Source organism: Sprattus sprattus (genome assembly GCF_963457725.1).
Source record: "Sprattus sprattus genome assembly, chromosome: 20".
Classification (NCBI taxonomy): Eukaryota; Metazoa; Chordata; class Actinopteri; order Clupeiformes; family Clupeidae; genus Sprattus; species Sprattus sprattus.
Genome location: NC_137918.1, coordinates 25,140,719 through 25,166,685, shown reverse-complemented (window position 1 = coordinate 25,166,685; position 25,967 = coordinate 25,140,719). Strand labels below are relative to the sequence as shown.

The following is a 25,967-nucleotide window of genomic DNA, read 5'->3' as shown; positions in this document are numbered from 1 at the left end:
ACATGATCGTCTTCTACGAGTTTGCCTATTTCTGCTATAGCGGCTTTAGACAAAACATCCATTATAGCAGTTATCTGTGTTTGGAAAGTAGTAGACATTTTTGACTTTCTTTAAGTGTTTTCATAAGCCGTAGTCCTTCAATTTCTTACACTTCCATTCGGAAAATTCGCTAAAATGTATGTTGATGTCGATTTCCTTTGCGTTTCCGTGGATGAAACGTCACCTGAATGGCTAAATATTGCCATCTATTGGAATGGAAGACATTCAGCCTCGAATTTGTAAGAATCTTTTGAATTTCGGTCGTGTCACCACAAACTGAATCCAGTTGGTCAAAAAAATAAGTTCTGTTATCGGGTAGTCTAAATCTACAGTTCATAATATTAAACTAGAAAATGCATTTCCTGAAGGAAATACCAGTGCATGAAATGCAAAGGTTAAGAAAGGAAGAAGAAAAGAAAGAAGAGTGAAAGAAGGAAATAAGAAAGGAAAGAAGAGTGGAAGAAGGAAAGACAAAAGGAAAGAAGAGTGAAGAAAGGAGAGAAGAGTGGAAGAAGGAAAGAAGAAAGGAAAGAAGAGTGAAAGAAGGAAAGAAGAAAAGAAAGAAGAGTGAAGAAAGGAAAGAATAGAATAGTGGAAGAAGGAAAGAAGACAAGAAAGAAGAGTGAAATAATGAAAGAAGAAAGGAAAGAAGAGTGAAGGAAGGAAAGAAGAGTGGAAGAAGGAAATAAGAAAAGAAAGAAGAGTGAAAGAAGGAAAGAAGAAAGGAAAGAAGAGTGTAAGAAGGAAAGAAGAGTGAAGAAAGGAAAGAAAAGTGGAAGAAGGAAAGAAGAGTGGATGAAGGAAAAAAGAAAGTCAAGAAGAGTGGAAGAAGGAAAGACAAATGGATGAAGAAAATAAGAAAGGAAAGAAGAGTGGAAGAAGGAAAGAAGAGTGAACAAGAGTGGCTCTGGATGAAGAGATAAAGAGAGAGTGAAAATATTGAAAAAAGGAGATAAAAATGGAGTGAAGAAGAGAGATTGAGTGTGAGAGAAAGTTGACTGAGAGAGAAAGATGGAGAGATGGAGAGAAAAAAAAATAGAGAATGGATGGTGTCTTAATGTTCCTAGTTACAGTTAAATTGAGAGGGACAGAGAGAGAAGAGGTTCTTTGGATTTGGCACAGGTGTCAGTAAAGCACAGGTGCAAGCCAGTTTAAAGACCCTATTATGATGTCATAATGGCCCAATGTAAGTCAATGGGAGAAATTTATATGAGTTTTTCTTTAATATCTTAAAAAGTATAAAGTTTAGAAAAGTGAAAAATACATAGCATAAGTGTCGTTTACAAGACCTACGTGACAAAGTTTGAATGAAGTTTCTACGTTAAGGTAATTTGTTCAATTTGATGTAGCCAATCCACAGATGAACGAAAAATCAGCTGTGCACTTTGTAATTACAGTGCATGAAATGCCCTGTATTGTTATTCCTAGGCTTCTTCTTCTTATTCTTGTTACCTTTTTCTGCGATTAATTCTGCCCTGTAAAGGACACTTATGCTACGTATTTTTCACTTTTCTAAACTTTATACTTTTTAAGATATTAAAGAAAAACTAATCGAAATTTTCCCATTGACTTACATTGGGCCATTATGACATCATAATAGGGTCTTTAAACTGGCTTGCACCTGTGCTTTACTGACAGCTGCGCCAAATCAAAGGAACCTCTTCTCTGTCCATCTCAATTTAACTGTAACTAGGAACATTAAGACACCTTCCATTCTCTACTTTTTTTCTCTCCATCTCTCCATCTTTCTCTCTATCCCTCTCAGTCTACTTTCTCTCACACTCAATCTCTCTTCTTCACTCCATTTTTATCTCCTTTTTTCAATATTTTCACTCTCTTTTTCTCATTCACTCTTCTTTCCTTCTTCCACTCATCTTTCCTTCTTCCACTCTTCTTTCCTTCTTCCACTTTTCTTTCCTTTCTTCACTCTCCTTTCTTCTTTCACTCTTCTTTCCTTTTCTTCTTTCCTTCTTCAACTATTATTTCCTTCTTTCACTCTTCTTTCCTTTCTTCACTCTTCTTTCTTTTCTTCTTCCACTCTTCTTTCCTTTCTTCACTCTTCTTTCTTTTCTTCTTTCCTTCTTTCTTTTCTTCTTTCCTTCTTTCACTCTTCTTTCCTTCATCCTCTCTTCTCTCCTTTCTTCACTCTTCTATCCTTTCTTCTTTCCTTCTTCCACTCTTCTTTCCTTTCTTCTTTCCTTCTTTCACTCTTCTTTCTTTTCTTCTTCCTTTCCTAACTTTTGCATTTCATGCACTGGTATTTCCTTCAGGAAATGCATTTTCTAGTTTTAAATTATTATTAGGGCCCGAGCTGCTGAAAGCAGAGAGGCCCTATTGGAACTGTTAGTTTATTTATTTTTTTTATTATTTTTTTTTTATTTAAATGTTTTACTTTTATACACAGACACATACTTTCACAGACACAAAAACAAAAGGAGGGGGGGGGGCGGGGGGTGCTGCAGTGTTCTTACTTGGGGTTTTATATCATTTGAGTCCTCACAAAGTCCAAAGGGCCCTGAGTGTCACCAGGCCTCTCCGTTGGGTCCAGAATTAGGGCAGCCTGCTCCATGGCAAGTATGTCCATAAACTCATTTTTCCAGTGGTCCATGTTAAAGCAGTTGTTCTTGCGTTCTTTCCAATTCAAGAGAATAGTCCGCTTTGCCACTAGGAATGCTAGAGACAGTACATGTTGTGTTTTCCTTGCTTGTAATCCTTCTATCCCATTTCCAAGCAGGCACACAATTGGGCAAGGGGTAATCCATATATTAAACATTAAGTTCAAGATATTAACAATGTCCTGCCAAAATTGCTTAACAGCAGGACAATTCCACAACATATGTGCCAGTGTCCCCACCGAGCCGCAACCATGCCAGCACTTATTTGACACAGAAGGGTCTATTTTATTCACTGTTTCTGGAGTCATGTAGGCTCTATGGATTATTTTTTAAATATCCATAGAGTTTATTTTTATTCTTGACGAAACTTCCTCGAAAACACACCAAATTTGGCAGGGATGTTATGCCGGGAATTCTAAGATCTTTTGCGTTGAAAGAATTTTCGGGCGGGGCAAAATGGCTCTGTATTGCCCCCTAGAAATTGCAAATACCCCTCTGCATTGGGGTTATTTTGGCATAGCTCGACGAAATTCGGTACACACCTTTATCATGCCCAGACGTACCAAAAAGTGTATTGACGCCATGGTGGCAGGTCAACAGGAAGTCGGCAATTTTGAGTGGATTGTGCATTTTGACTGCATTTTTGCCCCTTTACACACCTCGCATCTGATCGAACTCCTCCTACAGATTTAATGGAAACGCCTTCAAACTTGGTCAGGATACTCTTCAGCCATGGGGGATCAAAATGTATGTACGGATTTTTGAAAATCTCAAAGGTGTGGGCGTGGCAGACCCTCAAACTTTTACTACTCAGCACAACTATTGTTCTATTGTTCAACTATTGCTCCCCTTTTTTCTCCATAGACTTGCATGGCAGAACTCTGTGGCATTATGACATCATGATAGGGTCATTAAATTGGCTTGTGCTTCACTGACACTTGCGCCAAGATTCCAAGGCTCCTCTTCTCTCCCTCTCCATTCAACTGTATAACTAGGAAGGCTGTGCGGTGCGCGTCGGCCATCGACCAGCGCCTTCCCCGACGTGCGCGCGCATGCTCGGGCCCGCTCAACGCTGCTTGCAGCTTTAATTTAACTTTTTATTCTTTGTATTTGTAAAGGACTTTTACAAAGTGGGATCCATTGAGCGCTCTGCCTTTAAAATATGGTGTGGTTTATATATATGTTACTGCTGATTGGGCAACACCCACCGAAACAAGAGATAACATTCCTCAAATCCCGTTTCACACCAATTCGAGGAAACCTGGTGCACACGTCCACTTCCTTAAGAAACCTAAGCATGTGTATTACCTATTATTACGTAAGGGATAACGGCCGACGAGCTGTCCAGTTCTACGAAGTTAATGGACGCTGCGGGGCAAAGAACACCACGACGCGGAGCGGAGTGGTGTTGGTCCGCAGAAGTCCATTAACTTCGTAGAACTGGACAGCTCGGAGGCCGTTATCCCGCTTATCTCCCGTTTACAACATCCAAAAATGTTTTTATTATTATTATTATTATTATTTAGAATTTCCTTTATCTTTAGGACATTTAATATGCATAATAACCTGATGAATTCTTGATTTGAAGCCTAGTGCTCCCGTTAGAGAAAGTAGTGCGTTTTTTGAAGAAAAAAAAACGTTACGTTGGTTGTCAATGGTAACCATTCATGAGCATTGATATGGAACGGCGATTTAACGTTTCTACTGGGACTACGTCCAAGGTGTCCGGTTATACGAACTTAATGTACACCCCATTAGCCAATCAGAAAACAGTATTTCGTTCCAGAGGGAGATAATGATGAATAAATTAGACAATAGAACAATACAGAAGAAATCAGACATTACTGATAATGCAGTCTGAATGGAGCTGTGGTACAGTCGTAACACTTTTTGTGTTTTGCCTTGTTGCAAAAATATTAATACCTTACATAGATACATAAGCTATATACACCCCTTTCTCTATTGCTTACTTCAGTAATTGAAGCACAAGTGTCTTACTATTTTTCAAATTGTTATCCAAATGTAGTGAGGGAGTGTTAAGTGGCCGAAGACCACTGTTACATACCAGTCTCAAGGGGTAAAGTACAATTTATGGCATTATTCAAACAAAACACAGCATCTATTTTCTAAATACCAGTTTGATCTTCACCACACATCTCATCCTGCTAGCTATAGCACGACACTTAAAAGTAAAAAATGTGTCCGACAAAACGACTTCTAACAATAACTTGACAGAGACTGAGATGCAAGCTGACATTTGAAATATAGCAAGCTGATGCCATCACACGTTTGTGAGTTTCATCACATTATACAACACCGAGCCTGGACATTGGCCGGCAAGGGTGCAGCACGGGGGAGTGTAGCCTACCTATGCCAGTCATAGAGGAGGCTGGTGGCAGGAGACAATAAGGGTGCAGCAGGGGGGAGTGTAGCCTACCCATGCCAGTCATAGAGTAGGCTGGTGGCAGGAGACAATAAGGGTGCAGCAGGGGGGAGTGTAGCCTATATGCCAGTCATAGAGTAGGCTGGTGGCAGGAAACAATAAACTAGGCTTCATTCCACACACCTTTTCTCTGCCACTTCCCCTTAATCTCCCCTGCCCACTATACTCACTCTTAGTTCCCCTTCAACACCCCACTACTCACTCTTAGTTCCACTTCAACTCCCCACTACTCACTCTTAGTTCCACTTCAACTCCCCACTACTCACTCTTAGTTCCACTTCAACTCCCCACTACTCACTCTTAGTTCCACTTCAACTCCCCTGCCCACTACTCACTAGTTCAAGTTACATGTTGGGAGCCTTTTAACATTTTCAGTCAAATCAAAAGTTGTTGACCAATTAAAAAAATATGTACACTCTGGCCAAAGGGCATCTGAATATGACTTCGACATGCATCCGTTGAGCACTTACTCTCCCAACCTTTTTCATTTTGGAACCCGGCGGCAGACATTTCTCCGGTCCCAAAAAACAATGCTAACTAATGCTGGACAATACGGCCTCACACTCATCATTCCAATTCAATAATAATTTAATCAAATACATCGAATCTTAAATGAATGAATACTGACTGAAATACAATTAAGGAATTAAATGGAGAAAATGAATATATACAGCCCCAAAACAAGAGGTGATGTGTTTAGGGGCTTGAGTTTGTATAGCAGTTTGAAAGAAGTCTGAACATAACATGGATACCTCTTCATTTAAATGGTGTGGCGGGGCGACTACAGAATATAGTATAGTTAGTAGTAAAATAACAAGCAACATAGAAGAAATATCTGTTTACATCGCATTATCTGTGCTTTCCTGAATATTATATCCTTTGGATTCGAGTCCCTACCTATAGGTATAGTATTGAGTAGTAGTATATAGTATTGAGCCAGTGTTACCTCACAGCTTGTTCTAATTTGAGATACACAGGAACAGTTAGAACTCTCAATATTCATTCAACCAAGGCATATAGAAACAATTCTGGGTTATGTTGTGTAGTAATAACCGATTCATTTTTGAAGTCCATGGGAAATGTCTTCTTTACTCTTCAATAAACTTGTCTCTGTCAAGTCTTTTGCAATCTGTGTTGCCCCTGTGTCACAGTCACTTGCTTAGTCAAACTTGTTTAGTCATTGTGGGTAAACTACAACTATCACTAAATATGGTTTTGTACCTAACTGTCAAATGCCAAATAACCCTTAGTTAGGTCTTTCTATTTTCAGTGACTGTTGACACTATTGGACAGTGTTTATAGGCCATGGGAATCTCCCATCAACAAATGTCATTACTCATCAGCACATCCTGTTACATTTGAAAAAAAAATGGGAAAAAACCCTGATAGCTTCCTCTTGTACTTGTTAATATGTGACAACCTGTTAATCTGTTTCTGAAATAATATGTTGTGGCAACAGTCGTCTGTGTTCTTTTTCCTGTCCTATTTATCCATACCAATTTGCTTCCATGGGAAGACAATAAAAGTTTAATCGAACATGAAATAATGGTTGTTTGTTGGTTTCTTATAGTTTAAAGCTGTGGTAAAAACGTATTGCATAAGTGTTTCGACTTTTTAAATACCAGACAGCTGTGGTCTGCTATGCTGTGTCAATACTTCCTCATTATCTTGTGTAAATATGATTGTATTCTGCATCAACGGACATATGATGGTCATTTCCAAACAATACTAAAAAGGGATCTGTGGGATTCAGTACAGACTTGACTCCCATTAACTCATTAAAGCTTGATGCAACATTAAGAATGATGTGTTGAACGTTGTGTGTTGGAGAAATCTTGTAATCTTTGTGAAACCCAGAACATGATGCATCCAAACTCGCATGAAATTATAGAAATCAAAGTTCTATAAATACATTTAATTTGTTTTTGACACTGTGTGACAAACACACCATTCCAATGATTGCATGGCACAAATGACAATTATCTAATGACGTCTCACAGTAAGAAAACCCAACAGCAACGCCCAAATAAGCCACAATAAGAATGAAAGGTGATTTAGAGTTCAAAAGAGTAGCTTCTTTTCAGCTTAAGAAGCATTGGGATTAGCATTCGAAGTAACATTTTGCCACACATTCATTTTATTCCCAAATGAGTAGGTGTGTTTACAGGATGCTATGATGTATGATGACTAATGGTAAAGCTCTTGTGACAGACCCATAGTTGCTTAATGGTTCCTGCACAAATCATTTAAAAGCCTGCCAGGGAGACATAAGCAGCAGTAACCTGTGGAAGAAGAACAAAGCAATATGAAGAATCCCACCCTGTGTATTTTGCTTAGTCTGGTGATTGCAGCTCAAACCAACCCGCTATCAACACCTCTCAACAAGGAAGATGAGGACATGGCAGAGGTATAGTATGCTGAAAGTACTGTGAAGGACGGCAACAGTTAAAACCAAATTTGATAACTATTGGTAATTGATCCTTTTTCTGCCTCTCTTGCAGAAGTACCTGAAAAGATTCTATGACTTGAAAGAGCCGAGTGATTCAGTAATCCTGCGCAAAACAGGCCAGCAGAAACTGAAACTAGGTGAGATGCAAAGTTTTTTTGGACTCCGTGTGACAGGAAAGCTGAACTCTGAAACTTTGGAGGCGATGAAAAAGCCTCGCTGTGGGGTTCCTGATGTGGCTGCGTATTCCACCTTTGGAGGATACAAATGGAGGACAAACAAGTTAACCTACAGGTACATAGAATTATAATACTTGCTGGTTTGTGCATAAAACAGCACTAAATGCATGGATGGTCACATGTAATGCATTGATTGTGTTTAGAATTGAGAACTACACTCCTGACATGACTGTGGCTGAAGTGGATGATGTCATTGAAAGAGCACTACAAGTGTGGGCAAAGGTCACCCCCTTGAGGTTCACCCGTATCTACAGTGGCACAGCTGACATCATGGTCTCCTTCAGTAGCGGAGGTAAACATTATATTATGTATTATATATTAAATGCCATGTCTGGAATAACACTAGATTCTTTTCAAGATAGTAAAATGCTAAATGAACTAGCATAAGTGTCCCATGTACTCTATGTTTACAGTACAAAAGTACTAAGTAGAAAAGAACATGATTATGGCACTTTGCCTAAAATATGTCAGTGAGTGTAAAAACATGATTATCAGATAATCAGACCATATGTGTTGATAATTACTGACACAAAGTACTGACAACAACAGCAAAATGTCAGTACTGCACTAAATGAGTGAATGTCAGTACTGCACTAAATGAGTGAATGTCAGTACTGCACTAAATAAGTGAATGTTGGCCCCATATTGCTTGTTTTTAGACCATGGTGATGGCTCTCCCTTTGATGGGCCCGGCCGGACTCTAGCTCATGCATTTGCACCATCTCCTGGAATTGGAGGGGATGCTCATTTTGATGAAGCTGAGACCTTCACTTACCGTTCCTCTCGTGGTAAATATTTTCATATCATCTCTATAACCATTTATTGAGATTACTGAGATACTTTACACTGTATATTTGAACTCTTAAATGTACCTATTTGTACCATAGGTTTCGCCTTGTTCTTGGTGGCTGCCCATGAATTTGGACACTCCTTGGGCTTAGGCCATTCCCAGGACATTGGTGCCCTCATGTATCCTACGTACATCTACAGAGACGTTGACAGTTTTGTGTTGCCAGCAGATGATGTCAAAGGGATACAGTCACTTTATGGTAAGAGTTCCTTTCAAATAACCCTTAACAGTCTAGCTGGATAATATTTGCTCCAAATTCAGCGTCTAACATACCAGAGCACTTTGTTTGGAACAGGCCCAAACCCTGATGTGAACCCTGAAGACCCTGTTCCTACACCTCCTGTTACACCTAATGCCTGTGACCCTAAGCTGGAGCTTGATGCAGTCACAACTATGCGTGGAGAGACAATGTTCTTCAAGGACAGGTACAGAGATGTAGTGAGCAGTACATAAGCTATGCTTTAGGTTATGCTTAATTAAATATACCTTTTTTTCAACCTCAGCAGAAGTTGATGAAGTTCATGATAACTTAAACAAATTTGCTTATGAACGCTTTTGAAGATTCCTCTGGCGGAGTGATCCAATGAGGCCAAACCGACAGACAATCCTCATCAGCACCCTCTTCCCTGACGCCCCTGACCATATTGATGCAGCCTACGAGAATTCACGATCAAATAGAGTGTTCTTTTTCAAAGGTGCAAACTACATGCTACAATGCAGTAGACATTAACAATTTCATTTCACATCTCTTGTGTCTCTTTATAAGTGTTTTGTAACCTGTAAAATGTATTTATTTGACATTTATATAACGTTTATTTATTATCTTACCTTTTTCTTTCCTACTGTGAGGAGCATTGTGTTACCTCCGTGTATGAAATGCGCCGTACAAATAAAGTTTGATTTGATTTGATTAAACGTCACTTACAGAAACTCTTCCCATATCTCCAGGTCAAAAGGTGTGGTCTATGTTTGGCCATGCCATTGAGAGGGGCTACCCTAGGAGCCTGGGCAGCATGGGCTTACCACATCATGTCCAGTCCATCAGCGCTGCACTCCATGATCCTGAGGCTGGCAAGACTTTGTTCTTCGATGGCGAGTACTACTACAGGTATGTGCCACAGAACTGTCCATTTGAACTCCAAGTCCAAGTGCCTTTTAATTGTGTTGTATCCCTGAAGTCTCATAACTGGCTCTGCTGTGCAGCTATGATGAGAGACGGAGGAGAATGGAGAGGGGCTATCCAAAACTGGTGGCAGATGGTTTTCCTGGGATGACTGGAAAAGTGACAGCAGCTTTCAGTTTCAGAGGTATGCAGGCATTACATTTATACAATTGTCTTACAAGTTACCCTGTGAATGTTGTAGAACATCCTAAATAAATGAGTCCTTTAATCTTCTTTTCTTTTCCTCCCTACTTATGTTGCAGGTTATGCATACCTCTACAATGGCCCCCGCATGTTTGAGTACCACTACAGGACCAGGAGATTGTTCCGAGTGCTGAACACAAACTATTTCTTTAACTGTTAGGAGATGTTACTCTATTAGGTCAACTCCTATTTTCTCTGTCTTACTTATGAATGTTCTAGATATTTATTTTGTACGAGTTATTCGAATAGTCAACATATACATTATTTTAGCCTCAAGATGTGATTATTTCATTGAGTGAAAAATGCAGTAATATGCAATAAAATATGGCCTTCTGATACTTTCTGATTTTCATTGTATTATTTAAACATAACTAGGCAAGCCTTACTTCATTTTAAATGAGGAGTCTGGAAAGGGATAAAAAGTCATGGCATTAGTTCATTTGAATCTAACAAGCAGAATGGTACCCTTGCGTCCCTTTCCGCACGAGCAGGGCAAGGACGCAAGCCTAAGCTGAAAACCGTCAGCCAGCACTGCATAAAGAACCGTCATTTATCTAGAAGCGATAAAACCACATAGGCACACGATTACTTTGTCAAACCTTTGTCAAGCACTACAATACGTAATTACATCCACAAATGATGTTGAAACTTTACTGTGCCAAAGGGGAGCCTTATATTAACCGAATCTAGAAGCGCCGTTGACTTCTCTGGGTTCGGAGGCATCTGGGATGGACCATCTCACAGGGGAAACATGTATTGTGTCAGACAATTAGTATTACAGGTCTTTTTTAGAAGAAATGGATGCCGTGTGCTCCGGACCAATGAAGAAAATGACCATCCAGACTGTTACCAGCAACAAGTCCAAAAGCCAGGGTCTGACATGGTATGGGGTTGTGTCAGTGACCTTGGCAAAGGTAACTTACATTTCTGTGATGGAACCATTAATGCGAAAAAGTACAGGATTTAGGAGCAACATATGCTGCCAAAGAGACTTCATTCCAGGACGCCCATGCATATTTACATTTACATTTAGTCATTTAACAGACACTTTTGTCCAAAGCGACGTACAAGGGAGAGAACAATCAAGCTAAGAGCAATAAAACCTGGTGTAACAATAAATACTGCTTATATTAAAAAAATAAAAAATAAATAGAAAACGACAAAGAAAGAAAAAGAAGTGCGGGCCTGTCACTGCTTAATGCATATATCAACAAGACAATGCAAAACCACATTCAACACAAATTTCAAAGGCATGGCTGAGGAAGAAAAGTGTGCGGGTGCTGGACTGGCCTGCCTGCAGTCCTGACTTGTCTCCAATAGAGAATGTGTGGCGCATTTTGAAATGCAAGATTCGACAACAAAGACACCGTATCGGTGCACACCTTATGACGAAGTTTCACCTGAAACCCTCCATCATTGGGTGTATTCAGTGCCTAAACGTCTTTTAAGTGATGTGAAGAGAAATTGCAACTTTATAACATGGTAAATGCTTTACTGTCCCAACTTTTTGGGAAATATGTTGCAAGAATCGAAATTGAATTTAGTGTTTATTTTGAAGAAAACATAAAAATTCGTGAAGTAAAACATCAAATAATTTTAACATACCGTACCAACGACTAAAACAAAAAAAAAATTTTGGGCTTACAGTCTATATGATTAACACAGATGTTAAAGAGACAGAAAGAAAGAGAGAAATGAGTGAGTATAGCGAATCAATCCATTTAGCAGTCACCCGGTTGTATCAAAGGAATTCCTAAGAGATCAAAATGTAGTCCACACCATTCAATTAGGCTTCTCAGTAATACACAGAGCGTTTCAGTTCAGTCGATAATAGGCATTTGACACTAAATTGTGACTGGAGTCATGGATAACCAGCTCATCAAATCTTTCTCAAGTCCCAGGTTTGGTTCTCCCGCACTTAGCACATGGTACTGCTCTGGAGGAACGTCTTTTAGGTGTGTCGCCTTCAAGAGATACGGTAGAGTTTGCCCCACACAGGGTGCACGATTCACCCTTTTCCTTTGACTTGTGGGTAAATATGTGTGTCTTGAGCTGGCCTTTGCAAATAAATACCTTATCACAAATATGACAGTGGAAAGGCCTCTCTCCTGTATGAGACATCCGAATGTGTACCAACATCTGGCTCATGCAAGGAAAGGTGACCCCACACCACTCACAGATCAGTAGTTCTATCTCCTTGTGACTTAAACGGTGTTTTTTTAAGTCCGTTAGCCGATAAAAGACCTTTCTGCACTCTGGGCAACGCATTTGGTGGAATTCTCTTAATTTTTTCCTTTTTCTTTTCTTAGCTGGTAAACTCCTAACTTCGTTTGTCTCTGATGTAGTTGTTTCTGTGGTCTCTGCCAGAGCTAAATAATGGAGTTTTCTCGGCCTTCCAACCACTTTTTTTCCAGGTACTGATGAATTTTCATGGTGTTGAACCTCAGAAGTCTGACTGTGAGTCAACGCTAGTGTAGCCGACTCCTCTTCTTCAGTCATGCTGTCCAGCTCTGCTGCTTTCAGTTCAAACTCCAGCGCACCCAATTCACTGTCGTCATACTCAGACCTAGTGCAATAAACAGGATCCTCAGACTGTCCAGCTAGCGTGTTCTCCCACTCTTCCTCAATCAGCTCCAATGTTTGACTGTCATCAGTGATTCCTGCAGTACAATTTCATAACCTTAATTCATTTTAATATAACCTACAGAGTAAATTTAATTTCACACTTCTAACTACCAATTCTCTGAGAAGAAACAATTCAATGAAATGCTCAGTGTGCTGGTTCTAATTCAGTTACAATACATTAACCAAAGCACACCATTAGGCGATAGCTTCTGTTGTAATATGGCCTTACCTATAAAATCATATTGTTTTTCATCAGAAAAGTCCCACTGAGTGACTTCCGTGGAACAATCAGATTTCGGCTCTTCTTCGTTTGACGTTTGGTGATTGACTGAAATGTCATCGTAGGGTGAAACTGAAGGCTTCTCTTGCTGGGTGTTTCCCACCACGTTCACATCAGCTTGTGGTAATTCCAACTTTTTCAGCTGATCAATTTCTTTCTGTTTCTTACAAAGTTCTTCGATAAACGCATTAAAAGTGTTATCAAACAACGTAATGATTTCAGCAACTGCCTTTTTGGCCAAGTTATCCAAAATAAAAGCAACGTGCGACTGTACGGCCGTCATCTTTCCACACTATGGTAAGAATATGTTGGTTGCTTTCTTGCTAAGCTATCTATGATTGCAAGCTACATCCACTATTTTGTTGCTTAACTACACTGTGTTCCAACAATTGTTGCAAGTATCACACTGATTTAACAATATACAACACCAATCGTATGTTACTTAGAATGAGTCTGGTTACTTATTTCTCGTCCACAACATATGGTCCACAAGGCTTCACTTTCTATAACGTGTTTCTTTCAGTTCTTCTTCTACCGATAACTACCTCAATGCAGAGCACAACACGGATAGATTGTCGCCATCTACAGGCTCGGATGTTCATTCAACTTGTATTTATTTCTCGGGAATACACACAGGATAGCCATAATTTTCAATGATTCCAAGATTATGAATACAAATAAAACTGAATAAATACCACAAACACACACAGCAAACAAAAACCTGGCTCCCCTGAGTCCATGGTCGGACCTAATTAAGCCAAAGTGGTCGTGCCCTATTTGAACGGTGTCCCATTTTCATAAGAGGAGACTGGCTGAGAAAGACATTAGCGAACACTGAGAAATAGAAAGAGGACTTGTTTTAAGGCATTAAGGTAAACCACTTCCCTGCTAAAAGGTGAAGTGTTTTGTGACTAGTTGTATAGTTACTGTTGGCCTTGTCTTGTGTGTCTCTGTTCTTTGTTTGGCCTGTATGCCTTGTCTGTGTGCTCAGTGTATGTGATTGTTTTCTGTATGGCCAGTGTATGTACTTAGCTCCGGGCTGAGTCACGGTGCATGTTTTTGGGGCCTGGCTTGGGTCGTACAGGTGCCTGTGATGGGGTCTAAGTGGGACAAGCAGGTGCCCAGGGTGCAGGTAACTACGGCCTGGGCCCTGTTCGGCGTAGAACTGAAGCTAAGATAATCAGTCTAGCTCGCCAAATGTCGCTGTTTCACCACTAAAAAAGAGAATAAGAAAACTGAAAAACCTAGCCCCATGGTACACTGATCAACCTCGTGCACTTAAACAAACCACACAAAAACTAGAAAAAAAATGGTACTGCACCAAACTTTAGGTATTCCTCCTGGCATGGAAGGATAGTCTTCTAAGATATAAACGAGTACTCTCTGAGGCGAAATCAGCTTACTATTCTTCATTGATTGATAGTAATAAAAACAACCCAAAGTTCCTATTTAACACTATTTCTAGGCTAACAAAAAACTACAACACAATCGAACATTCGGTTCCCATAATCTTTAGTGGTAATGATTTCATGACCTTTTTCAATAATAAAATCCTCAAAATAAGAGAACAAATTCAAAGTTTCCTCCCCCTCTGTGACCCTACACCCCTTCCAAAATGCGCCATGGCAACACACCCTCAACCGGGTGCTATCCTTGAATTATTCGCACCCACCGACCTCCCTGAACTAAACTACTTGATCCTCTCATCTAAATCATCGACGTGCCTACTAGACCACTAGAATGACACTGACCATCCAGACTTTTACCAGCAACAAGTCCAAAGCCAGGGTCTGTCATTGTATGGGGTTGTGTCAGTGCCCTTGGCAAAGGTAACTTACATTTCTGTAATTGAACCATTAATGCGAAAAAGTACAGAGATTTAGTAGCAACATATGCTGCTTAAGAGACTTCATTCCAGGACGCCTATGCATATATCAACAAGACAATGCAAAACCACATTCAGCACAAATTTCAGAGGCATGGCTGAGGAAGAAGAAGTGTGCGGGTGCTGGACTGGCCTGCCTGCAGTCCGGACTTGAATAGAGAATGTGTGGCGCATTTTGAAATGCAAGATTCGACAACAAAGACACCGTATCGGTGCACACCTTATGACGAAGTTACACCTGAAACCCTCCATCATTGGGTGTATTCAGTGCCTAAACGTCTTTTAAGTGATGTGAAGAGAAATTGCAACTTTATAACATGGTAAATGCTTTACTGTCCCAACTTTTTGGGAAATATGTTGCAAGAATCGAAATTGAATTTAGTGTTTATTTTGAAGAAAACATAAAAATTCGTGAAGTAAAACATCAAATAATTTTAACATACCGTACCAACGACTAAAACAAAAAAAATTATTTGGGCTTACAGTCTATATGATTAACACAGATGTTAAAGAGACAGAAAGAAAGAGAGAAATGAGTGAGTATAGTGAATCAATCCATTTAGCAGTCACCCGGTTGTATCAAAGGAATTCCTAAGAGATCAAAATGTAGTCCACACCATTCAATTAGGCTTCTCAGTAATACACAGAGCATTTCAGTTCAGTCGATAATAGGCGTTTGACACTAAATTGTGACTGGAGTCATGGATAACCAGCTCGTCAAATCTTTCTCAAGTCCCAGGTTTGGTTCTCCCGCACTTAGCACATGGTACTGCTCTGGAGGAACGTCTTTTAGGTGTGTCGCCTTCAAGAGATACGGTAGAGTTTGCCCCACACAGGGTGCACGATTCACCCTTTTCCTTTGACTTGTGGGCAAATATGTGGGTCGTGAGCTGGCTTTTGCAAATAAATGCCCTATCACAAATATGACAGTGGAAAGGCCTCTCTCCTGTATGAATCCGATTGTGTACCAACATCTGGCTCTTGCAAGGAAAGGTGACTCCACACCACTCACAGATCAGTAGTTCTTTCTCCTTGTGAGTAAAACGGTGTTTTTTTAAGTCCGTTGGCCGATAAAAGACCTGTCTGCACTCTGGGCAACGCATGTTGTAGATTTCTCTTAATTTTTTCCTTCCTCTTTTTCTTTTCTTAGCTGGAAAACTCCTAACTTCGTTTGTCTCTGATGTAGTTGTCTCTGTGGTCTCTGCCAGAGCTAAATAATGGAGTTTTCTCGGACTTCCAACCACTTTTTTTCCAGGTACTGATGAATTTTCATGGTGTTGAACCTCAGAAGTCTGACTGTGAGTCAACGCTAGTGTAGCCGACTCCTCTTCTTCAGTCATGCTGTCCAGCTCTGCTGCTTTCAGTTCAAACTCCAGCGCACCCAATTCACTGTCGTCATACTCAGACCTAGTGCAATAAACAGGATCCTGTGACTGTCCAGCTAGCGTGTTCTCCCACTCTTCCTCAATCAGCTCCAATGTTTGACTGTCATCAGTGATTCCTGCAGTACAATTTCACAAAATTCATTTAAATATAACCTACAGAGTAAATAATCAAATATAATCTAATTTCACACTTCTTACTACCAATTCTCTGAGAAGAAACAATTCGATGAAATGCAGTGTGCGGGTTCTAATTCAGTTACAATAAATTAACCAAAGCACACCATTAGGTGACATCTTCTGTTGTAATATGGCCTTACCTTCAAAATCATATTGTTGTTCATCAGAAAAGTCCCACTGAGTGACTTCCGTGGAACAATCAGATTTCGGCTCATCTTCGTTTGACGTTTGGTGATTGACTGAAATGTCATCATAGGATGACAACACAGAAGGCTTCTCCTGCATGGTGTTTCCCACCACGTTCACATCAGCTTGTGGTAATTCCAACTTATTTTTCAGCTGATCAATTTCATTCTGTTTCTTACAAAGTTCTTCGATAAACGCATTAAAAGTGTTATCAAACAACGTAATGATTTCAGCAACTGCCTTTTTGGACAAGTTGTCCAAAATAAAAGCAACGTGCGACTGTACAGCCGACATCTTTCCACACTATGGTAAGAATACGTTGGTTGCTTGCTTGCTAAGCTGTCTATGATAGCAAGCCACATCCACTATTTTGTTACATAACTACACTGTGTTCCAACAATTGTGGCATGTATCACACTGATTTAACAATATACAACACCAATCGTATGTTACTTAGAATGAGTCTGGTTACTTATTTCTCGTCCACAAGGCTTCACTTTCTATACCGTGTTTCTGTCAGTTCTTCCTCTACCGATGACTACGTCAATGCAGAGCACAACATGGATACATTGTTGCCATCTACAGGCTCGGATGTTCATTCAACTTTTTTTTTTTTTTCCGGGAATACACAGAGGATAGCCATAATTTTCAATGAATCCAAGATCATAAATACAAAAAACAATTACCACAATACCACAAAATATCACTTTAAAATACAGCAAACAAAAACCGGGCTCCCCTGCGTCCATGGTCGGACCCAATTAAGCCAAAGTGGTCGTGCCCTGTTAGAAGGGTGTCCCATTTTGGAGACGGGCGGAGAAAGAGAAATAGGACTTGTTTCAAGGCATTAAGGTAAACCATTCCCCTGCTGAAAGGTGAAGTGTTTTGTGACTAGTTGTGTAGTTACTGTTGGCCTTGTCTTGTGTGTCTCTGTTCTGTGTTTGGCTTGTATGCCTTTTCTGTGTGCTCAGTGTATGTGATTGTTTTCTGTATGGCCAGTGTATGTACTAAGCTCCGGGTTGAGTCATGGTGCATGTTTTTGGGGCCTGGCTTGAGTCGAGCAGGTGCCTGTGATTGGGCCTAAGTAGGACAAGCAGGTTCCTAGTGTGCAGGTGAGTACGGCCTGTACGTTTGATTTGTATGTTTTATTTTATGGGCACCTGTTATGGGGTTGATAGTCCCCCTTGGTTATTAAATAGTGATGATATTTGTGAGCTACCGTCTCATGTGCAGTGCTTTTCACCATCTTCACCCAGTCGTGTGGCAGGGGAGCCCACACCCAACTATTATGGTACCCTAGTAATTATTACAATAAAGAACATTTTATTCATAAAATACATGCAATGTCAATATTATTGGAAAGGGGACTAATATAGAAACAAAATAATAATAATAAAGATGTCTGTAAAGGTGTGTCTGAACATAATGAAGTGTAGCCAATTTTGAGGCATTTTGATTACTAAAACACAACAAAATCAAATGTCATACAAAAACCTTTGCTTCGCCTCGTTCAAATGCAATGGTTTTTTTTAACGGTTGCTATTCACGGCCATATCACTGTTGTTGGATTTATTAAATACAAGCAGGACCACACTTCAGTCGCAACAGATAGCTACAATTCATTTGTGTGAAATAAATTGCATAGGTCACATGGACATGTCTAATAAATTCATGTCTAAAAAAAAATATTAGGACATAATTGTCCTTGTTCATAGTGCCACTAACTTTATGAGGTACACTAGTCCCTCGGGCAGTACAACAAGCCCACAACATGATGCTGCCGCCCCTGTTATGTGCTTCATGGTTGGGTGCTGTGCCCACAACATGATGCTGCCGCCCCTGTGCTTCACGGTTGGGGTTGTGTGCCCACAACATGATGCTGCCACCCCTGTGCTTCACGGTTGGGGTTGTGTGCCCACAACATGATGCTGCCACCCCTGTGTTTCACGGTTGGGGTTGTGTGCCCACAACATGATGCTGCCACCCCTGTGCCCCTGTGTTTCACGGTTGGGGTGCTGTGCCCATAACATGATGCTGCCACCCCTGTGCTTCACGGTTGGGGTGCTGTGCCCATAACATGATGCTGCCACCCCTGTGCCCCTGTGTTTCACGGTTGGGGTGCTGTGCCCATAACATGATGCTGCCGCCCCTGTGCTTCACGGTTTGGGTTGTGTTCTAAGACTCAGGACACTTCTCCACCCTACACAGCAGATTAACGTGGTGATTTCAAACGTTTGGATAATACTCCCAAGGAGACACCTGACTAACCAGTGCAGTTAAGTAAGGCCTTACTTACTAGTGCAGGAGCTATAGCTTATAGTGTTGTCAATGACTGGTATCTGATCTAGGAACAGACCACTAAGAGCAGTGCATTGGATGGTTTGCTCTCCCCTGACGGCATTAAATAACCTGCTAGTGTGAAAAGGGATGCAAGGGTACCATTCTGCTTGTTAGATTCAAATGAACTAATGCCATGACGTAAGAAGTTGTACTGCAGGGATCAGTGATGAGTCACACATTGGTGCTGATTAGGTATGTAATCCAAGGATTTCAGTTCGTCACCTTACCAGACTCCTCATTTCAAATGAAGTAAGGCTTGCCTAGTTATGTTTAAATAATAATATGAAAGTATCAGAAGGCCATATTTTATTGCATATTTCTGCATTTTTCACTCAATGAAATAATCATGCACATCTTGAAGCTAAAATAATGTATATGTTGACTATTCAGAATATTCGATACGTGCAATAAATAATTGTTACCTTTTTCAACATTAACGTTTCGAATAACTCGTACAAAATAAATATCTAGAACATTCATAAGTAAGACAGAGAAAATAGGAGTAGACCTAATAGAGTAACATCTCCTAACAGTTAAAGAAATAGTTTGTGGTCAGCACTCGGTAAAAAGTCCTGTCCATGTGGTACTCAAAGATGCGGGAGCCATTGTAGAGGTATGCATATTCTGCCACATAAGTAGGGAGGAAAAGAAAAGAAGATTAGAGGACTCATTTATTTAGGATGTTCTACAACATTCACAGGGTAACTTGTAAGACAATTGTAAATGTAATGCCTGCATACCTCTGAAAATGAAAGCTGCTGTCACTTTTCCAGTCATCCCAGGAAAACCATCTGCCACCAGTTTTGGATAGCCCTCCTCCATTCTCCTCTGTCTCTCATCATAGCTGCACAGCAGAGCCAGTTATGAGACTTCAGGGATACAACACAACTAAAAAGCACTTGGACTTGGACTTGGAGTTCTGTGGCACATACCTGTAGTAGTACTCGCCATCGAAGAACAAAGTCTTGCCAGCCTCAGGATCATGGAGTGCAGCGCTGATGGACTGGACATGATGTGGTAAGCCCACGCTGCCCAGGCTCCTAGGGTAGCCCCTCTCAATGGCATTGCCGTTCATAGACCACACCTTTTGACCTGGAGATATGGGAAGAGTTTCTGTAAGTGATTCTGTAAGTTGTTTAATCAAATCAAATCAAACTTTATTTGTACGGCGCATTTCATACACGGAGGTAACACAATGCGCCTCACAGTAGGAAAGAAAAAGGTAAGATAAGTAAATAAATAAACATTACATAAATGTTCAATAAATACATTTTACAGGTTACAAAACACTTATAAAGAGACAAAGGGAAAGAGATGTGAAATGAAATTGTTAGTGTCTACTGCATTGTAGCATGTAGTTTGCACCTTTGAAAAAGAACACTCTATCTGATTGTGAATTCTCGTAGGCTGCATCAATATGGTCAGGGGCGTCAGGGAAGAGGGTGCTGATGAGGATTGTCTGTCGGTTGGGCCTCGTTGGATAACTCCACCAGAGGAATCTTCAAACGCATTCATAAGCACATTTGTTTAAGTTATCCCGTTATCATGAACTTCATCAACTTCTGAGGTTGAAAAAAAGGTATATTTAATTAAGTATAACCTAAAGCATAGCTTATGTACTGCTCACTACATCTCTGTACCTGTCCTTGAAGAACAGTGTCTCTCCACGCAAAGTTGTGACTGCATCAAGCTCCAGGTTAGGGTCACAGGCATTAGGTGTAACAGGAGGTGTAGGAACAGGAGGTGTAGGAACAGGAGGTGTAGTTACAGGAGGTGTAGGAACAGGAGGTGTAGGAACAGGAGGTGTAGGAACAGGAGGTGTAGGAACAGGGTCTTCAGGGTTCACATCAGGGTTTGGGCCTGTTCCAAACAAAGTGCTCTGGTATGTTAGACGCTGAATTTGGAGCAAATATTATCCAACTAGACTGTTTGGGGTTATTTGAAAGGAACTCTTACCATAAATAGACTGTATCCCTTTGACATCATCTGCTGGCAACACAAAACTGTCAACGTCTCTGTATTCGTACCATTTGTACATGAGGGCACCAATGTCCTCGGAATGGCCTAAGCCCAAAGAGTGTCCAAACTCATGGGCAGCCACCAAGAACAAGACGATACCTATGGTAGAAATAGGTACATTTAAGAGTTTCAAATATACAGTGTAAAGTATCTCAGTAATCTCAATAAATGGTTATAGAGATGATATGAAAATATTTACCACGAGAGGAACGGTAAGTGAAGGTCTCAGCTTCATCAAAATGAACGTCCCCTCCAATTCCAGGATATGGTGCAGATGCATGTGCTAAAGTCCCGCCGGGCCCATCAAAGGGAGAGCCATCACCATGGTCTAAAAACAGGCAATATGGGGCCAACATTCACTTATTTAGTGCGGTACTGACATTCACTCATCTAGTGCAGTACTGACATTCACTCATTTAGTGCAGTACTGACATTCACTCATTTAGTGCAGTACTGACATTCACTCATTTAGTGCAGTACTGACATTTTGCTGTTGTTGTCAGTACTTTGTGTCGGTAATAATCAGTGCATATGGTCTGATTATCTGATAATCATGTTTTTACACTCACTGACATATTTAAGGCAAAGTGCCATAATCATGTTCCTTTCTACTTAGTACTTTTGTACTGTAAACATACAGTACATGGGGCACTTATGCTAGTTAATTTAGCATTTTGCTATCTTGAAAAGAATCTAGTGTTATTCCAGACATGGCATTTAATATATAATACATAATATAATGTTTACCTCCACTACTGAAGGAGACCATGATGTCAGCTGTGCCACTGTAGATACGGGTGAACCTCAAGGGGGTGACCTTTGCCCACACTTGTAGTGCTCTTCCAATGACATCATCCACTTCAGCCACAGTCATGTCAGGAGTGTAGTTCTCAATTCTAAACACAATCAATGCATTACATGTCACCATCCATGCATTCACTGCTGTTTTATGCACAAACAAGCAAGTATTATAATTCTATGTACCTGTAGGTTAACTTGTTGGTCCTCCATTTGTATCCTTCACCAAAGGTGGAGTACGCAGCCACATCAGAAACCCCACAGCGAGGCTTTTTCATCGCCTCCAAAGTTTCAGAGTTCAGCTTTCCTGTCACACGGAGTCCAAAAAAACTTTGCATCTCACGTAGTTTCAGTTTCTGCTGGCTTGTTTTGCGCAGGATTACTGAATCACTCTGCTCTTTCAAGTCATAGAATCTTTTCAGGTACTTCTGCAAGAGAGGCAGAAAAAGGATCAATTACCAATAGTTATCAAATTGGGTTTTAACTGTTGCCGTCCTTCACAGTACTTTCAGCATACTATACCTCTGCCATGTCCTCATCTTTCTTGTTGAGAGGTGTTGATAGCGGGTTGGTTTGAGCTGCAATCACCAGACTGAGCAAAATACACAGGGTGCGATTCTTCATATTGCTTCGTTCTTCTTCCACAGGTTACTGCTGCTTATGTTTCCCTGGCAGGCTTTTAAATGATTTGTGCAGGAACCATTAAGCAACTATGGGCCTGTCACAGGAGCTTTACCATTAGTCATCATACATCATAGCATCCTGTAAACACACCCACTCATTTGGGAATAAAATAAATGTGTGGCAAAATTTTACTTCGAATGCTAATGCCAATGCTTCTTAAGCTGAAAAGAGGCTAAATACTCTTTTGAACTCTAAATCACCTTTCATTCTTATTGTGGCTTATTTGGGCGTTGCTGTTGGGTTTTGTTACTGTGAGACGTCATTAGATAATTGGTAATTTGTGCGATGTAATCATTGGAATGGTGTGTTTGTCACACAGTGTCAAAAACAAATTAAATGTATTTATAGAACTTTGATTTCTATAATTTCATGCGAGTTTGGATGCATCATGTTCTGGGTTTCACAAAGATTACAAGATTTCTCCAACACACAACGTTAAACACCTCATTCTTAATGTTGCACCCACAGATCCATTTTGGTATGGTATGGAAATGACTCAAGTCCACCACACGTCCGTTGATGCAGTATACCATCATACCATAATCGTTTCTACGGAACCATAGAAGAAATTGGTCAATGACCGCACATTTTTGAAGAGTAAGCCATTTTACCCATCCTGCAAATAAGAGAGCCTCATTTAATGGGAGGAAAGCACATTTAAGTTCAAAAAACAGTTTTATGCCTTCAAAAGTAAAATTTCCATGATCATTTCACACAAGTTTTAGTGCTTTGGTTAGCTACACTATGAGTCTATATTGCTAGCATGATTTTAGCTCAAAACTTCTGGATGATACATTTTTTCCAAAAAGGTGGGATTGGGGTTTGGGGATTTGTGCCAAGGAGCCTGGGTTAAGTTTTGCCAGTGGCACCCCATTTAAACATATTATTTAACTGTAATTGTATCCGGGTGGGGTGACCACGCTCTCCCTTCGCTACAGACATACTTAATTTGAGACCAGAAATACCAATAGACCATCATGCCACGGAGTTACAGTATAAGAGGAAGACAGGCAGGACTTCCACTCCTCTAGACAACATGGACAGAGCAGTGGAAGAGGTGGAGAAGAGAAGGCCCACTCCTCTAGAGGACATGGACAGACTAGAGGAAGAGGTGGAGAAGAGAAGGCCCACTCCTCTAGAGGACATGGACAGACTAGAGGAAGAGGTGGAGAAGAGAAGGCCCACTCCTCTAGAGGACATGGACAGAGCAGCAGTGGAAGAGGTGGAGAAGAGAAGGCCCACTCCTCTAGAGGACATGGACAGAGCAGAGGAAGAGGTGGAGAAGAGAAGGCCCACTCCTCTAGAGGACATGGACAGAGCAGTGGAAGAGGTGGAGAAGAGAAGGCCCACTCCTCTAGAGGACATGGACAGAGCAGAGGAAGAGGTGGAGAAGGCCCACTCCTCTAGAGGACAGAGCAGAGGAAGAGGTGGAGAAAAGAAGGCCCACTCCTCTAGAGGACAGAGCAGAGGAAGAGGTGGAGAAGAGAAGGCCCACTCCTCTAGAGGACATGGACAGAGCAGAGGAAGAGGTGGAGAAGGCCCACTCCTCTAGAGGACATGGACAGAGCAGAGGAAGAGGTGGAGAAGAGAAGGCCCACTCCTCTAGAGGACATGGACAGAGCAGAGGAAGAGGTGGAGAAGAGAAGGCCCACTCCTCTAGAGGACATGGACAGAGCAGTGGTGGAGAAGAGAAGGCCCACTCCTCTAGAGGACATGGACAGAGCAGAGGAAGAGGTGGAGAAGAGAAGGCCCACTCCTCTAGAGGACATGGACAGAGCAGAGGAAGAGGTGGAGAAGAGAAGGCCCACTCCTCTAGAGGACATGGACAGAGCAGAGGTGGAGAAGAGAAGGCCCACTCCTCTAGAGGACATGGACAGAGCAGAGGAAGAGGTGGAGAAGAGAAGGCCCACTCCTCTAGAGGACATGGACAGAGCAGAGGTGGAGAAGAGAAGGCCCACTCCTCTAGAGGACATGGACAGAGCAGAGGAAGAGGTGGACAAGGCCCACTCCTCTAGAGGACATGGACAGAGCAGAGGAAGAGGTGGAGAAGAGAAGGCCCACTCCTCTAGAGGACATGGACAGAGCAGTGGAAGAGGTGGAGAAGAGAAGGCCCACTCCTCTAGACAACATGGACAGAGCAGTGGAAGAGGTGGAGAAGAGAAGGCCCACTCCTCTAGACAACATGGACAGAGCAGTGGAAGAGGTGGAGAAGAGAAGGCCCACTCCTCTAGACAACATGGACAGGGCAGTGGAAGAGGTGGAGAAGAGAAGGCCCACTCCTCTAGACAACATGGACAGAGCAGTGGAAGAGGTGGAGAAGAGAAGGCCCACTCCTCTAGACAACATGGACAGGGCAGTGGAAGAGGTGGAGAAGAGAAGGCCCACTCCTCTAGACAACATGGACAGAGCAGTGGAAGAGGTGGAGAAGAGAAGGCCCACTCCTCTAGACAACATGGACAGGGCAGTGGAAGAGGTGGAGAAGAGAAGGCCCACTCCTCTAGAGGACATGGACAGAGCAGAGGAAGAGGTGGAGAAGGCCCACTCCTCTAGAGGACATGGACAGAGCAGAGGAAGAGGTGGAGAAGAGAAGGCCCACTCCTCTAGAGGACATGGGCAGAGCAGTGGTGGAGAAGAGAAGGCCCACTCCTCTAGAGGACATGGACAGAGCAGAGGAAGAGGTGGAGAAGGCCCACTCCTCTAGAGGACATGGACAGAGCAGAGGAAGAGGTGGAGAAGAGAAGGCCCACTCCTCTAGAGGACATGGACAGAGCAGAGGAAGAGGTGGAGAAGGCCCACTCCTCTAGAGGACATGGACAGAGCAGAGGTGGAGAAGAGAAGGCCCACTCCTCTAGAGGACATGGACAGAGCGGTGGTGGAGGTGGAGAAGAGAAGGCCCACTCCTCTAGAGGACATGGACAGAGCAGTGGAAGAGGTGGAGAAGAGAAGGCCCACTCCTCTAGAGGACATGGACAGAGCAGAGGAAGAGGTGGAGAAGGCCCACTCCTCTAGAGGACATGGACAGACTAGAGGAAGAGGAGAAGAGGTGGAGAAGGGGAAGTCCATTCGTCAGGTGGTGAGGCAGATGAACATATGCAGGATGGCATTAAAACAAAACAATGGAGAAGAAAAAGATAGATGGAAAAGAAATAAGGCCAGAGTATAAAAGAACTGGACCTGCCAATCAAGTCTCTGATGGACAGGAGAAGGGGCTGGCTTGTAGAAAATTGGCCTTTGATGTTGTAAAATAACTTAAAATAAACCTTAAATGAGTAATTTTGTATTGAATTTGTCTAGCTTTTATATAGCATCACAGTATCTGAGATGTAAATATACTGTTTTACTTCAATAATGAATGCCACAATTTACCCCAATGTATTCTCTCTAAAGGCACAACTTACCCCGCACCGGGGGCAAGTTGTGCCACAAGACCACTTTTTTTTCAGAAAGATATATCTGTTAAACACTATATTTCAGATTCAAAGTGATTGTTTCCAGGGATGCACCACATCCTGAAATATATGTACACATTTGAGTCGTAAGTATAACTGTCATGGGTTCGCTTTAAAGTCACTTTAAGTAAAAACTGGCAC

The 25,967-nt window shown here is 41.5% G+C and overlaps 3 protein-coding genes across 3 annotated transcripts; 1 reads left to right on the top strand and 2 right to left on the bottom strand.

The window, feature by feature from the left end:
* Positions 1–7,402: 7,402 nt before the first annotated feature.
* LOC308381686 (collagenase 3-like) lies at positions 7,403–10,158 on the top strand (the record flags this gene model as incomplete). The annotated part of the gene is made up of 9 exons (XM_080859273.1): positions 7,403–7,504; positions 7,599–7,837; positions 7,926–8,074; positions 8,442–8,570; positions 8,670–8,831; positions 8,928–9,077; positions 9,581–9,740; positions 9,836–9,939; positions 10,058–10,158. 9 exons carry the CDS (start codon positions 7,403–7,405, stop codon positions 10,156–10,158), a joined length of 1,296 nt encoding a protein of 431 aa, XP_080715399.1.
* A 5,193-nt stretch (positions 10,159–15,351) lies between these two features.
* LOC308381969 (uncharacterized protein) lies at positions 15,352–16,736 on the bottom strand. The gene is made up of 2 exons (XM_080859643.1): positions 16,491–16,736; positions 15,352–16,289 (listed from the first exon to the last, which is right to left on the bottom strand). The coding sequence occupies exons 1-2, from the start codon at positions 16,633–16,635 to the stop codon at positions 15,517–15,519; spliced, it is 918 nt and encodes a 305-aa protein (XP_080715769.1). The 5' UTR covers positions 16,636–16,736; the 3' UTR covers positions 15,352–15,516.
* A 2,666-nt stretch (positions 16,737–19,402) lies between these two features.
* LOC308381685 (collagenase 3-like) lies at positions 19,403–22,317 on the bottom strand (the record flags this gene model as incomplete). The annotated part of the gene is made up of 10 exons (XM_080859272.1): positions 19,403–19,500; positions 19,617–19,720; positions 19,809–19,968; positions 20,242–20,375; positions 20,517–20,649; positions 20,833–20,994; positions 21,095–21,223; positions 21,643–21,791; positions 21,880–22,121; positions 22,216–22,317. 10 exons carry the CDS (start codon positions 22,315–22,317, stop codon positions 19,403–19,405), a joined length of 1,413 nt encoding a protein of 470 aa, XP_080715398.1.
* Positions 22,318–25,967: the final 3,650 nt, after the last annotated feature.

Excerpts from the sequence above, each read along its gene's own strand:
- LOC308381969 (XM_080859643.1), bottom strand. The coding sequence starts at position 16,635 with ATGCAGGAGAAGCCTTCTGTGTTGTCATCCTATGATGACATTTCAGTC. Across the intron at positions 16,290-16,490 it reads ACAACAATATGATTTTGAAG|GAATCACTGATGACAGTCAA; the intron begins GTAAGGCCATAT and ends ATTGTACTGCAG.